General features: G+C 37.5%; 1 protein-coding gene across 3 annotated transcripts in view; it reads right to left on the bottom strand.

Moving 5' to 3' along the window:
- DOCK3 (dedicator of cytokinesis 3) overlaps window positions 1–15,352 on the bottom strand; it is a 694,894-nt gene that overhangs the window by 401,453 nt on the left and 278,089 nt on the right. For all 3 annotated transcript variants that reach the window (XM_033926008.1, XM_033926006.1, XM_033926007.1), the window contains exons 17-19: window positions 10,192–10,298; window positions 5,977–6,148; window positions 1,918–2,015 (exon numbers count right to left, since the gene is read on the bottom strand). In XM_033926008.1, coding sequence (XP_033781899.1) covers window positions 1,918–2,015; window positions 5,977–6,148; window positions 10,192–10,298 — 377 coding nt within the window. The remainder of the gene's footprint in view (window positions 1–1,917; window positions 2,016–5,976; window positions 6,149–10,191; window positions 10,299–15,352) is intronic.

Below are 15,352 nucleotides of genomic sequence, written 5' to 3'. Positions count from 1 at the left end.
TTGCGTAATAAAGATTATCTAGATAAATTACATAACAGTGATTCGTGTACATTACATGGTGTGGTAGAGGATTCAATTTTGAGAATTACATATCAAGGGAATCAAGTGATAACAGAATAGTGGGAAATAACCCTATGGTCTAGAACAGGGGTGTCAAAGTCTCTCCTTGAGGGCCGCAATCCAGTCGGGTTTTCAGGATTTCCCCAATGAATATGCATGAGATCTATTAGCATACAATGAAAGCAGTGCATGCATATTCATTGGGGAAATCCTGAAAACCCGACTGGATTGCAGCCATCGAGGAAGGACTTTGCCACCCCTGGTCTAGAATGTCTAACCTATTGCACTGGAAATACAATTTCAGATTCATACTTTTCATTCTCTTAAAGAAATCCCACAACACAACATCAATTCATATTAACGACCTGATTTTCTCCCATTATACAAGTAATTATGCTAATATATGTTACCAGCATCTGACTCAAAAAACAGCAAACTGCTCCAATTTTTTTTTTAATATAAACTCACTTTCTAGCTATTATTTTTTTAAATTTCTATAATATCTGAAGAATACTACTCCCAAATTATTTGTGCAGTTCTAGACCAAAGCTGATTATATTATGCAAGTTCTGTTTGAGTGCTAGTGCCTGTCCTGTCCCCATATTCATGGACTAAATGAGGTGTACATCAACTGCTGATAGATCTATGCTCAGAGACATGAAGGCGGATACCACCGCCTCACCACCCAATCATCGCATTGCTCAATACAGTTTCAGATGGATAACGATGATAAATATTTGAACTTGCTAGAGCCACACAGGCTATAAGCTCTACATCTTGTATTAATAACTTAAAGAGCATTAAAAATTGCAAAAACTTTTTAATGCTCTTTAAGTCATTAATACAAGAGGTAAAGCTTATAGCCTGTGTGGCTCTAGCAAATTCAAATATTTATCATCCAACCTGACTTTTTTAATATTGAGAGGAAGTTCTACTATACCAATGCAAATTGATTTGGGAGCATATGGGTCTTGTCCAGCCCAGGACTTGTACAGAGTACCATCATCATCCACTGGAGATAGAAAAATACTGAGTGTATGAGCTTACATGGTGCCTTTAAGGGGCAGGTCAAACAGAACTATTTTATTTTCTCTCTCTAGCCACTGGTTGATAGACAACATCTACAGATTCTGGACTGGTCTGAGGAGGATGCTAATGAAACATTGATTTATTCATGCAGGCTCACACAAAAGTTATTAAGTGCTGTTGAATTAATGCTGACTCATGGCAATTTTCTGGATAATCATCCTCAACTTTGTCTGGCCTTCGGTCAGACAGCTAATTATTCACAGAATGGCAGCCACAGCTATTACCATATCTATCCTTCACATCGCTGGTCCTCCTCTTTTGTATTAATGTTCAACTTTACCAAACATGATGTTTTTTATCTAATGATCTTTCTTTTTGCATGATGTATCCTATTAAAGTGGAAGTCTTGTCATTTGAGCTTGATCACCCAGCCCCGACAATTCTAGTTTAAAGCTCTCTTCAGTAGGTTAGCTAGTCTGCTGCTGAAAACACTTCTGCCCTTCTTTGATAGATGTACACCACCTCTGCTCAGCAGCCTTTGGAAAATCATCCCATGGATGACACCATCTGCGCAGCCAAGCATTCATCTTCAGTATGTGAGCTTCTCTACCTTGGCCTTTACCCTTGAAAGGGAGGATTGATGAGAACACTACCTGTGCACCTGTCTAATTCACCTTTTCTCCCAGGGAAACAAAGTCACATCTGATGCATTCGGAGGGGTTCTAGCAGTATTGTTAGTGCCAACATTGATGTTCAGAGTAAGGCAAAGAGGTTAAAGATTAACAGACATTCCAGGGTTTATAGATCCCCTGACTCACTGACACTAACCTTAACAATTTCCTCACCACTGATCTGACGAAGCTTTCCAAGGATGTCCATTATTCGATCTGGGTAGGCTTTCCATTTGAGAAGGGCAAGCAAATCCACTACAAAACATAAAAAGAAAGAAAAGAATGTGATTATGACATTTAACACTTTAGAAAATATGTTTATTGCAATTTCTTGCTATACCACCATATCTGAACAAGCAGGTCACTCCGGTTAGCAATACTAAAAATGTCAGGTATAGAAAAGTGCCAAACCCAAACTATGAGAGGGATAGAGAGAGCTGGAGGACAGGGACCAGGAATACTGCCAATCAGGGATAATAAAAATCACCTATTATACCAAAGGAAGGCCACAGGCTCTTTAAAAAAAAATAAGCTTTGAGATGCATCTTAAATTTAGAAAAGGAGGACTCATTCTATATATGATGGAAGTGAATTCCATGATTTTGGTGCCTGAATTTCTAGTAAGTTTCTAGTACTGAATTTCTAGTAAGTTTCAGGCTTATATGACGGTAGGACTCCAAAGAATGACGAGACTTGTTTGGCGTATTCTTTTTCCTGGCAAGCAAACCAGCATCATAGGCCAGAATAAGTTTCCAAAATTTGCCACCATACAAAAGAGATAGATCAAAATCAAGTATAAGTGGCCAATTACAACTGGAGAGATATCAACTGGCAGACCATAAATTGAGTCCCCACCTCACTTTTGGGAGGTAACCAGACTCAACTTCTTGAGTACACTAAAAACAACACATCCAGGACTGAATGAAATAGTGGAATGAACCTCCCTAATTTGATTGGTACTCAGTTGATAATGTCAGTTTGGATTGGCTGATTTAATCTGGAAGTCTTCAATTTAAGAGATGCTACTTTTTTGCTTGATTGGAGAGTAATTCATGTTAAGTAGCATTAAGGTATAGAATGTAAGTAAGTTGTCTAAAACAAGAGAATATTATATTTTTTAACAGCATGATTTCTAATGTTTTTCTTCTTTTCTGTTGAGATTTATAAGCTTCACCTTGGTTTATTTACCAGGAAAGAAAAGGAGCTCTTGTTGGAGAATCATCTCAAGTTCCATACAAATATTTTTTTTACCAAAAATTCATAAAGATAAGTTGAACCCCCAAGGCTGTCCAATTGTTTCTACCAAAGGTGCTGCCCTGGAACCAATGTCTAACTTTTTAAATGTTATCTGCAACTAGCAGCAGCTCAGGTGAGATCTTATATTAAGGCTACCACCCTTATGCTCCAAATTTTGAAATCAATGTGATTTATACTGGACACCCCGTGGTTGGTTACCATGGATGTAACAGCAGGATGTACTCAGCACAATCAAGACAATTCTTCAAATGATTGAACAGATCACAGCCTCTTTACTCTGTAAAGTTGCTGAGTTGGTTCTATTTGAAAGTTACTTCTGCTTTGAGGGAAATTTTTTTTTCAATAGCTATGGGAGCTACTTTTGCACCCTCTATTGTCTTTAGGGCTGAATATGAAGAATCTGTTGTGTTTTCTGCACCACCCTTATTAAATGTCGGCTTCTTGTATTGTTTTAGGACAATTTTTTTTTCTGTGGAAAGCATCTAGCCTTTTTGATATTCTTAATGTAGCTATGGATAATTTAAAATTTACACTCGTTTGAGGTCTTTCCCCAGTTAGCTTAGCAATAGAAATAGTACTGCAAGCATCAATAGATATTGTCATATACATTATTTTTTTTTTTTTTTTTTAAATTTTATTTATTGAATTTTTCAATTTTTACAATAGTTGAAATTCAAGTGATATAATTAATTACTATATATCATTGTATCTATCATTAATACAACTTAATTTATAAACAATATATATTATATATAATCAAAAGTTATACATCCCTCCCCTTTTTCCAATTAATGATTCTAAAAATTATACATATCCCACCCCTTTTCTATATAAGTATTATAATTGTGCTAAGAAATCTAATCATTAGAATAATTAGTCAATGGTTGCCAAATTTTATTGAAATTATGAATGTTCCCGTGTTGTAATGCTATTACTTTTTCCATTTTGTATATATGACAGACAGAGTTCCACCAGAACGTATAATTTAATTTGGTATAGTCTTTCCAATTCTGAGTTATTTGTTGCATGGCGACTCCTGTCAATATTAATAGTAGTTTATTATTGTTTACTGAGATCGGACTCTGAGTTCTCATTGCAGTTCCAAATAATACAGTGTCATATGAGAGTCCTACATGATTTTCTAGTAATTTGTTAATTTGGGGCCAAATCATATTCCAAAAGGCATTTACACAGGGACAAAAAAAAATTAGATGATCTAACGTCCCTATTTCTATTTTACAATGCCAGCATCTATTGGATCTAGTATTATCTATCTTTTGCAAGCGCGTAGGGGTCCATAACACTCTATGTAATAAAAACATCCATGTTTGACTCATAGATGCTGACTTTGTAGATCTTAATCTCCAGGACCAAAATCGTGGCCATTGAGACGCAGAAATTGTCTGTCCAATCTCAATACTCCAAATATCCCTAAGACCAGTTTTCTTTTTTTTATTTAAAAATCCATATATCAATTTGTACCATTTTGCGGCTTGGTGACCCAAGAAATCCGCCTGGAAACATAAAACCTGCAGACTATATTGAGTATTAAGATTTTTCCATTCAGGGAACCCTACCTGAATGGCCTGCTTCAATTGCATCCATTTAAAATATTGTGATTTATTTAAGCCAAATTTATTTTGCAATTGTGAAAAACTAAGCAGTGAACCTTCTGAAATGACATCATTTAATGTTCGTATACCTGCACTTATCCATTGTTTCCAGACGATCTTAAATCTTAAATACATTATTGTTTTACCCTTTGGTCTTTCTTTGGATATTAAACATTTTCCATAAATAACTTTGAAATACACAATTCAATGAAATGCATTTTTTGGAAGTGCAATGATTAAAATTGATGAGCGAGTATCATGTGACATTTACCCCATACACACACACACTTTTACTAAGCTGCAATAAAGGTTTCTACTGCGGCTAGGAGCTAAATGCTCTGAAGTTCATAGAATTCATATGATCGTTGGAGCATTTAGCACTCCGAGCCACCTTAGAAACCACTACCACAGCTTACTAAGAGGGCCTTAGTGACTTTCATGACAGTCTTTGTATTCATTGATAAGCACTTCTAGAATTTATTTATTTATTTTTTTTTAAATAAATTTTTATTCATTTTTATAACTTACATCAAGTGTAACAGGAAATAACATTTGAATTATAAAACATCACTTGAATTGCTATAATATCATCTGAAAATCGTGAAATTTAACCACCCTTCCATCCCTAATACATCAAAAATATTCATATATTATATTATACATTATATGATTTAATAAAATATTTAAAAATACCATCCCACCCACCCATTCCCATCCCCTCATTTCAATTATCTTATTGTGGGAAAATGTTTATTGCTCATTACAAAAGTCTGTTAATGGTCCTCAAACCTTTTGAAATTTACCTAAATATCTTCTCTGTATTGCTAATGTTCTTTCCATTTTATATGTATGACATACAGAACTCCACCAGAAACTTTATTTCTTGAGATATTTAGTAGGTATTGATTCTACAGTGAGTTTTTGATTCATTATTTTTATGACCTTTTTCTACAGCAGTTGGCAATATTTAATACTTCAGGATAAAGGCTTTTTCTGTGTGAGAACTGTACAGGATGATCCTGGGAATGTTCCAACAGTTAAAACACAGGCTGTGCTTTTACTGTGCAGTAATTTGAGCAATTACAAGGCAGTAAGTGCAAAACATTGCTACAATTTAATAAAAGGGCCTGTTAGCCACAGTGGCGACCCAGCTTCAACATTTTGTAGTACAGTGATTGAATCCAGCCATTGGGCACAGCTACTCTGTTTGGTTCTGAGGTAGGTATAGTGGCAGCTCCTTACCTTGGCTCCAGACCAGCACCATTTCTTGGCCTCAGAAAGTCATGACCCCCAGCCATGAATTTTCCATGTTATATATAGGAATTATGAAGTGATGGATACTATACCATTTTGGGTGAGTTTGGTGGAGGAGAGTTGAGTGGAGATCCAGAAGGACTCTTTAGTGCTGCGCTGAAAGATCAGGCTGGAAGGAATGTTAGGACAGCCATTGAAATCCTCCCTGCTGCAGGGCAGGCCCAGGTAGAGTGCGTGGTTGTTGAAGGTACTGTTCTCATCACACTGCAGGAATAAGGACATGATTTACCTTCTTTATGTGTGCATGATTATTTTTCATCTGAACAGATTCTGTTCTTCCTTGCTTTAGGCATAACTCTAAACCACATGGCATCACCTATATTCTTTTTTTTTTTTCCATTATTTTTTATTTTCAAATTTTACATAAAGTGTACAAAATATTAAAATACAATTGATAAATACATAGTATCACTTTTATATCTAATACATTATATATCTAAATTTGATTTTCCCCCTCACCCTCCCCCCACCCTTTTATTACTTTAATATATAATATTTTTAATTTTCAAATTTTATAGAAAATGTACAACATGTGAGAATACAATTGATGAATATTCAATAACATTTTTGTATCTAATACAATATATTCTAAATAAATTTTATCCCCTCTCCCTCCCCCCACCCTTCTATTACTTTTCATTCATACATTGCATATTGTATAATATATTATAACATATTATGTAGAAATTATTTTCTTTACCCCCCCTCTATGTGTGTCATAAAAAAGATCCCTAAAAGAAGAAAAGAAGAAGAAAAATCCTACTATTTATTCATTACAGTATTTTGCCAATGGCCCCCATATTTTTATAAATTTAGTATATGTCCCCCTTTGTATTGCTATTGTTCTTTCCATTTTGAATATATGACATATTGTATTCCACCAAAATGTATAATTTAGGTTGTTGTAATTCTTCCAGTTATTAGTTATATGCTGAATGGCAACCCCTGTCATAATTAATAAAAGCTTGTTATTTTCTGGTGAAATTTGACTTTTTTTTCTCATCATCATTCCAAATAACACTGTATCATAAGATATTGCTATATAATTTTCCATCAATTTATTAATTTGTGGCCAAATTGCATTCCAAAAACTTTTAATGTAGGGACAATGATACAGTAAGTGATCTAACGTCCCTGGTTCCAGATTACAGTGCCAGCATTTATTGGACTTAGAACTGTCTAATTTTTGCAAACGTGTAGGGGTCCAAAAAGCTCTATGTAATAAAAAGAACCAAGTTTGTCTCATAGATGCTGACACTGTACATCTCATTCTCCAAGACCAAATTAGTGGCCATTGAGATGCATTAATCTGATGTCCAATCTCAATGCTCCAAATGTCTCTTAGACCATTTTTTGGTTTTTTATTCAAATATCCAGATATTAATTTATACCACAATGCGGCTTGATGTCCTAGGAAGTCTGCTTGAAAACATAAGAACTTTAAACTATATTGATTATTTAATGTTTTCCATTCAGGGAACCCAACCTGAATGGCCTGCTTCAATTGCAACCATTTAAAACTTTGTGTTTTATTAAGACCAAATCTATGTTGCAATTGTGAAAAATCCAGCAGTTTACCTTCTGAAATAACCTATATTCTAAGATGTCTGGCTCACATCTAATTAACTTTTATTTAGAGAAGATCTGGATATGCATACTTATATGCAAATGACTCTCAAGGAAGCCTCAGCCCCACCACTCCACCGCTGTATAATCTTAGAACCGCGGGAAGCATTACATGGTGCCTCATCATTTGCCGTCCCCGTTAAGCTATTCAAAATGATACTTTCTGAACCATATCTAAAACTATATGTAATTTTCAATAAAAATTTGCTTAGCAATTATCAAATTTTATACCGCTGAGTACTTAGCTTTGTAACTCGCTTAAACTTCGCTTTTAAACCAGTGCGCATACTACAATGCACTCTCCCTTCAACTTCTAATACAAGTTTATTAATTATGGATATACTTTCATTTAAAATAAAATGGGAAGCTTAAATGAAATTTTCTATTTTGTTGCAATCTGTTTTTAAAGAAAAATATAAATATAAATTTCATGTATTTCTTTCATTTAAAAACAGCTAGGTTAATCTTGGAGCACCCAAAAGTTTTAAAACACCTCCCAGTCCCTTCTCTAATACCCCACAGTCCCTTCTAATAATTCCCCCTCTTATGCTACTGAAATGTTTTCATGAGGAAGGAGTAATCCCTGGCATGGCAACTGCAAATAGCGCCAGCAAAAGCTAAAGTCATCGTTAATGTCTGATGAACATAATGGCTTTATGAAAACCCCAATGCTTGGTACCATTGTGCTTTCTCTGGGCAGTGAATCCACTACCCTATGTTTTTTTAGTGCCTCACATATCAATGCTGCACTCCAGATTCATTCATCATCATTCTATTCAAGGCATGTATGTAGTCATCTGCACAAGTATGCCTTACTCATATTACTTAACTTAAGTTAGCCACCATTTTCTTCGCATAAAGTTCCTCAGAATGCCACACGATTTTAACGTATGGTAGCTGTCCTCATAGGAACCTTTGTATTATGCGATTTTTCATTCAATATATTATTTTATGGTTTTCTTTTTAAGTTATAAAGTGCTTGTGCTTAATACTATAATAGTAGCAAATGTAGCTTTTACTTAACTTATTCTTAATAAACTGGGTCTGGCTCAATCCCCACCGACGCGTTTCATTATTTCATCAGGGTCGGGGAAGGAGAACGCAGAGCAGTGTACTATCTTAGCTGAATGCTAAATCCATGGTTTGTGAGCCGGTTTGTAGCAGAGCGGAGTGAACTAAGGGGGGTATAGGGTATAAGAAGTCTGTTTATGAATTCCGGTTAGTTACAAGTTCTAGTTTTGAATGTAAGTAAAATAATTTTATGAGAGATTCTGTGTTTGATAAGGAGCCAGTGTGCTTTAATTAGTAAAGGTGAAACATGGTCGAATTTCCTTGCCTGGAAGATAATTTTAACAGAGGTATTTTGGATAATCTGCAATTGTCAAATTTCTTTTTGTGTAATCCCTTTGTATAGGGCATTACAATAATCAATACAGGAGATCACTAAAGAGTGAATTAAAATATTGATAGATGAGGGTTCAAGTACTCTAGATAGAGAGTGGATCAGTCGTAGATGGTACAAATATTTTTTAACTACTGCACTGATTTGATCGTGGTAGGTGAATTTACTGTCAAGAGTGACACCGAGTAATTTTACGGTAGGAACTGTTTGAATAGGGATAGAGTTGAGCTTGATAGTATTGAGTAGTAGTTGCCCTACTTTGAGGGGAAAAATCATCATTTTTGATTTACTAATGTTAAGGGATAGCATGTTCGTATTTAACCAAGTTGTGATTTTTTTTTCTAGTTTTTGATTTATTAAATTGATGTCCTCGGGATAATTGAAGTTAATCGGGTGTATTATTTGAATATCATTGGCATAGGCATAAATCGTTAGGCCTATGGACTGGCCTAGAGTAAGAAGTGGGGCCAGAAAGATGTTAAACAGTAAGGGAGATAAGATGGAGCCTTGGGGAATACCGTATGTATTTGAAAATGTTTCAGAGGTAGTGCCATTAAAGATTACTTTTGATGACCGATCAGCAAGGTAGGAAGTGAACTAATCCATGATTTGTCCGGAGAGGCCAACATCTTGAAGATTTTGTAATAGAAGTGTATGGTCAATGGTGTCAAAAGCAGATGATAAGTCAAGTGATATATATCCCACTACCAAATGAGTTTTAGCATTGTACCTGGAATCAAATTCATTGGATCTCATATTCCAGAAAAGCTGAGATCCCACACCAGTCTGCAGAGCCCTTTAATGGGCCGAAGAGGAAGGCAGGAGTTCCGGTGTGGGAGCATGGTACAGCAATCATACTCTGTTTTTCTAACTTGCAGATTGTCAACTATGAAAAGAAAATTGTATGTGGTATTTTAGAATCTATAAAAAATGAAAATTACCTATATAAAATATTAGTTATATAGATGAAAAAGAAATGTGTATTAATAAACAATAATCTGTGTATGCACTTGCTACCTTAGAGTTTCTTCGGGTCATATATGCACTTACTACTTTAGGGTTTCACATGGTCATACAAGATGACGTTGCTATTTAATAATCTGAGCTATATTTCCATATTTGAAATACCTTTTCTTGGTCCCATTACTATATTCGTTGCATAGGTCTGCATTCTTTCTGTTTGCTGCATTGGAGCAGTCTCTAACATGCTGCACCATACCTTATAGACATACAATTCATGGGTATCATCTGATAGCGTAGTGCCGTCATCTCTCATCAGTGGAGTGAAAGCAAAGCCAAATAACTTCTTCTCCCCTTTGTCCTTTGCTGCAGAAAAGTGAAGAATATGTGATCATTTAGCACAGATCAAACACCAGTCACGGTCACATTAGTTCCAATAATGGCAGCATATGAGACTTATCTTTAGGCTAATTTACCAAAGCTGTTAACATGTACAAGTAGGTGCTGAAAAGTTATCAGTCCAACCAAGAAGAGACTGATGTGAATATGTTTCAATTAATGATCTGAAACAATATCAAGAGATAAAATTTTGTCTCTCCAAATTGGCACTTAATGAAATAAGATAACGCTCTTTTCAGCTAGTGGCAAAATAACGCTCAAAATTTAGGAAATTGGTTGGTTGGGCTGAGAACTTTTCTACACCCCCTTGTATTATTAGTAAATACGTCTCATCATAAGAGATGAAACCTGAACACATCAAATAAGAGTATTTATTTATTTCATTTTCTATTCCTTTGTCCCCAAAGAGCTCAAAATGGGTTACAGGATAAACATACAAACATACAAAATATACAGTTTACAATTTGACATAATTACAGTACAAGTTTGTGACAAGATTGTATTGTAATTCATACAAACTAGGGGTCTAATACCAATTAACATAATATAGAGTTTATGGGTTTCAATCTGCCATAGTTTTCCTTAATAATGCAAGTTTTTCAATACAAATTTTTTTTATCCTGTGACGCATACTGAATATTTTAAATATACTGTCCCTATATAAATGCTTTTTGGAAGTTAATTTGGTCCCAAATTAATTCATTGTTAGAAAATCATGTTGCCCTTTCATATGATACTATATTATTTGGTACATCAATGAGATTTAAAAGCCCAATTTCTGCAAATAATAATAAACTTCTATTGATATTGACAGGGGTTGCCATTCAGCAGATTACAGGAAATTGGAAAGATTACACTAAACTAAATTATACTTTCTGGTGGAATTCAGTATGCCATATTTATAAAATGGAAAGGGTGCTTGCTATGCAACAAGGTAATTATAATAAGTTTAAAAAGATTTGGGGGCCATTGATTATTTATTCTAATGATCAGACATCTTAAACACCTTAGTATTAGATAAGATATAGGGGGGTGGGATTCTGAATGATAATAATTGTTAATTATTAATATATGGGTGGGAGGGGTGGGATTCTTTTATATTTATATATTTGGAGGAATATAAATAAGATTGTCAAGTGATTAGTTAAAATATTTCTGATTGATTATTATACACTTGTAATATTTGAAAATGAATAAAGATTTATTAAAAAAAAAATACACTCTCTTTTCTCTACCTCCTCTTGCAAATCTAACAGAAAGAAGGACAGAGAGGATCTTTGATTATTGCTATTTTTTTAAAGCCTTTGTTTTTCCAGTTTAGGTTATGAAGTCAATGTATCACTATCTACTATTAAGAACATAAGAAGTTGCCAGGGGTCCATCGCGCCCAGCAGTCCGCTCCCACGGCAGCCCATCAGGTCCATGATCTGTAAGTGATCTTTTGTCTATAACCCTTTAATCCCCATTTTTCTTCTATCTAAACCCTTTCATGATCCTATCTCTACCTCTATCTATATCCCTCAATCCCCATATCCTTCAGGAACTTGTCCTGCTCATAACCTTTATCAGACAGAAGACCCATAGCTACTGATTTTATTAGTAGTAAAATTAACTAGTGTCAAACCATGTAATAGGAATGCTACATATCTTTAATGACTCATGTTCACAAAGTAAAAAAACGTACGCAGTCTGTTTTCTTTTTTTTATTATTATAAATTTATTCATTGTTACAACAAATAAAAATAGGAATACTCACTAATGTAAAACAAAAATTATTACATTAAAGAAAATAAGTCTTTCAATTCCAAGTCCACATAATTGAGACTGAAACATCACCCGATAGATCACATATATAAAAGGAAATTCAAATTATAACTTCAGACAAGCAGACAGCATATCTATATTCGTTTCTTTACTTTATCACTTCTTAACAACCTCTGCAATAGTCTCAGGTAATTTATCTATTTTAGATTTATCTTGTAAGAAACTTTCCAACTGAGATGGATCAACAAAACTGTACTTATTACTCTCATATGTAATCAAACATTTACAAGGAAATTTAAGGAAGAATAAAGCTCCTATAGCCAAGACTCGTGTCTTGAGTTGTAGGAACTGTATTCTCCTATACTGTGTTTGCCTGCAGACATCTGGAAACACATTTAATTTCCGACCACAGAATAGAGCATGTTTATTTATGAAATAAAGTTTAAGAATAACTTGCTTTTCCATTTCCGATTTTAATGTTACTAGTAACGTTGCTCTTTTTGCAATATAATCTTTAGAAAACTCTAAAAACTGAGATATACCGTATTTTCTCGCATATAACGCGCGCGTTATACGTGGTTTTTACGTACCGCGCATACCCTTGCGTGTTATACGCGTGAGCGCGTTGTACAAATTTTTTTACATAGTTCCCCCCCCAACGTCCGATTCACCCCACCCCGAAGGACCGCTCGCACGCACTCCCACCCGCACCCCCGCCCTGAAGGACCGCTCGCACCCCTACAGCCTCCCGACCCCCCCCATCACGTAGAAGGTCCTACCGGTGTCCTGCTGCTTCCTCTTGGCGGTCCCGACACCCGACACGATCGGTGCATGAGAGAGCTCAAGCCCTCTTGCCCCAGCCAACCGCGGCACCCCCGACACGATCGGGGCAAGAGGGAGCTCAAGCCCTCTTGCCCCAGCCAACATCGGCACCCCCGACACGATCGGGGCAAGAGGGAGCTCAAACCCTCTTGCCCCCCCCGACTCCCCGACACGATCGGGGCAAAAGGGAGCCCAAGCCCTCTTGCCCCGCCGACTCCCCAACTCCCCGACAATATCGGGCCAGGAGGGAGCCCAAGTCCTCCTGGCCCTGGCGACCCCCCCCCCCCCCCCGCTAGTTGTTCGGGCCAGGAGGGAGCCCAAATCCTCCTGGCCACGGCAACCCCCTACCCCCACCCCGCACTACATTACGGGCTGGAGGGATCCCAGGCCCTCCTGCCCTCGACGCAAACCCCCCTCCCCCCAACGACCGCCCCCCCCAAGAACCTCCGACCGCCCCCCCAGCCGACCCGCGACTCCCCTGGCCGACCCCCACGACACCCCCACCTCCTTCCCCGTACCTTTGTGTAGTTGGCCGGACAGACGGGAGTCAAACTCGCCTGTCCGGCAGGCAGCCAACGACGGAATGAGGCCGGATTGGCCCATCCGTCCCAAAGCTCCGCCTACTGGTGGGGCCTAAGGCGCCTGGGCCAATCAGAATAGGCCCGGGAGCCTTAGGTCCCACCTGGGGGCGGGGCCTGAGGCACATGGGCCCAACCCGACCATGTCCCCAAGGCCCCGCCTCCAGGAGGGACCTAAGGCACATGGGGGACTTCAAGGGGGAGAGGAGAGTCGGGGCGGGCGAAAGGAGAGTCGGGGTGGCCAGAGGAGAGTCGGGGCGGGCGAAAGGAGAGTCGGGCAGCATGCACGGTATACGGGTGTGCGCGGTATATAAAAATTTCTGTACATAAATTTGTGTTTTTCGCGTGCTATACCCGTGTGCGCGTTTTACACGGGTGCGCGTTATCTACGTGAAAATTCGGTATTCAGACTATCTGGTGATACCAATTGATCTATACCTCCCTCTTCAACTAATACTTTGGTGTTCCTGGAAATGTAATATAAATTGTCAGGAGAAAAACCATCTACCTGAATATAGTGGAGAACATCTTTCAGATACATTCTCAATAACTCCAAAGGAGAAAGGAAATGAGATAAAGGAAAATACAGGAAGCAGAGGTTCCTAGATCTCAACACCTTCTTCCTTCTACTGACTACGCCTCTCTTTATGCTGCCAGAAGGACTCTGGGCTGTATAAAGAGAGGCGTAGTCAGTAGAAGGAAGAAGGTGTTGATGCCCCTGTACAGGTCATTGGTGAGGCCCCACTTGGAGTATTGTGTTCAGTTTTGGAGACCGTATCTGGCGAAAGACGTAAGAAGACTTGAGGCGGTCCAGAGGAGGGCGACGAAAATGATAGGAGGCTTGCGCCAGAAGACGTATGAGGAGAGACTGGAAGCCCTGAATATGTATACCCTAGAGGAAAGGAGAGACAGGGGAGATATGATTCAGACGTTCAAATACTTAAAGGGTATTAACGTAGAACAAAATCTTTTCCAGAGAAAGGAAAATGGTAAAACCAGAGGACATAATTTGAGGTTGAGGGGTGGTAGATTCAGGGGCAATGTTAGGAAATTCTACTTTACGGAGAGGGTGGTGGATGCCTGGAATGCGCTCCCGAGAGAGGTGGTGGAGAGTAAAACTGTGACTGAGTTCAAAGAAGCGTGGGATGAACACAGAAGATTTAGAATCAGAAAATAATATTAAAGATTGAACTAGGCCAGTTACTGGGCAGACTTGTACGGTCTGTGTCTGTGCATGGCCGTTTGGAGGAGGATGGGCAGGGGAGGACTTCAATGGCTGGGAGGGTGTAGATGGGCTGGAGTAAGTCTTAACAGAGATTTCGGCAGTTGGAACCCAAGCACAGTACCGGGTAAAGCTTTGGATTCTCGCCCAGAAATAGCTAAGAAGAAAAAAAAAAAAATAATAATTTAAATTGAATCAGGTTGGGCAGACTGGATGGACCATTCGGGTCTTTATCTGCCGTCATCTACTATGTTACTATGTTACTATGGCATTCTCAATTTTCTCCATTTGCATATGTATTACTGAATTATCTTTCATATTAGATGTTACAAAAGATATGCTTACCTTTATTAACTCTATTAACTTATCCACAACCATACACCAACCAACTCATACTGCCAAACACACAATTGACATGTTATTAGTACCTAAATTTTCAATGTTTAACTATTCTACACCACTAATCTACCCAATTCCATGGTCAGACCACTATCTTATATCATGTGATCTTACATTTAAACAAAGTATTCCTGACCCGTTAGCTTCAAAGCGCAAAACTACCACATATAGAGATTTCTCTAAAATTGATTTGAAGGATGTTTCAATCATCTTTAATTCTATTAGTTTAAAGTTCT

This window comes from Geotrypetes seraphini, chromosome 17 (genome assembly GCF_902459505.1).
Source record: "Geotrypetes seraphini chromosome 17, aGeoSer1.1, whole genome shotgun sequence".
NCBI classification, from domain to species: Eukaryota; Metazoa; Chordata; class Amphibia; order Gymnophiona; family Dermophiidae; genus Geotrypetes; species Geotrypetes seraphini.
This window is presented reverse-complemented; position numbering and strand designations above follow the sequence as displayed.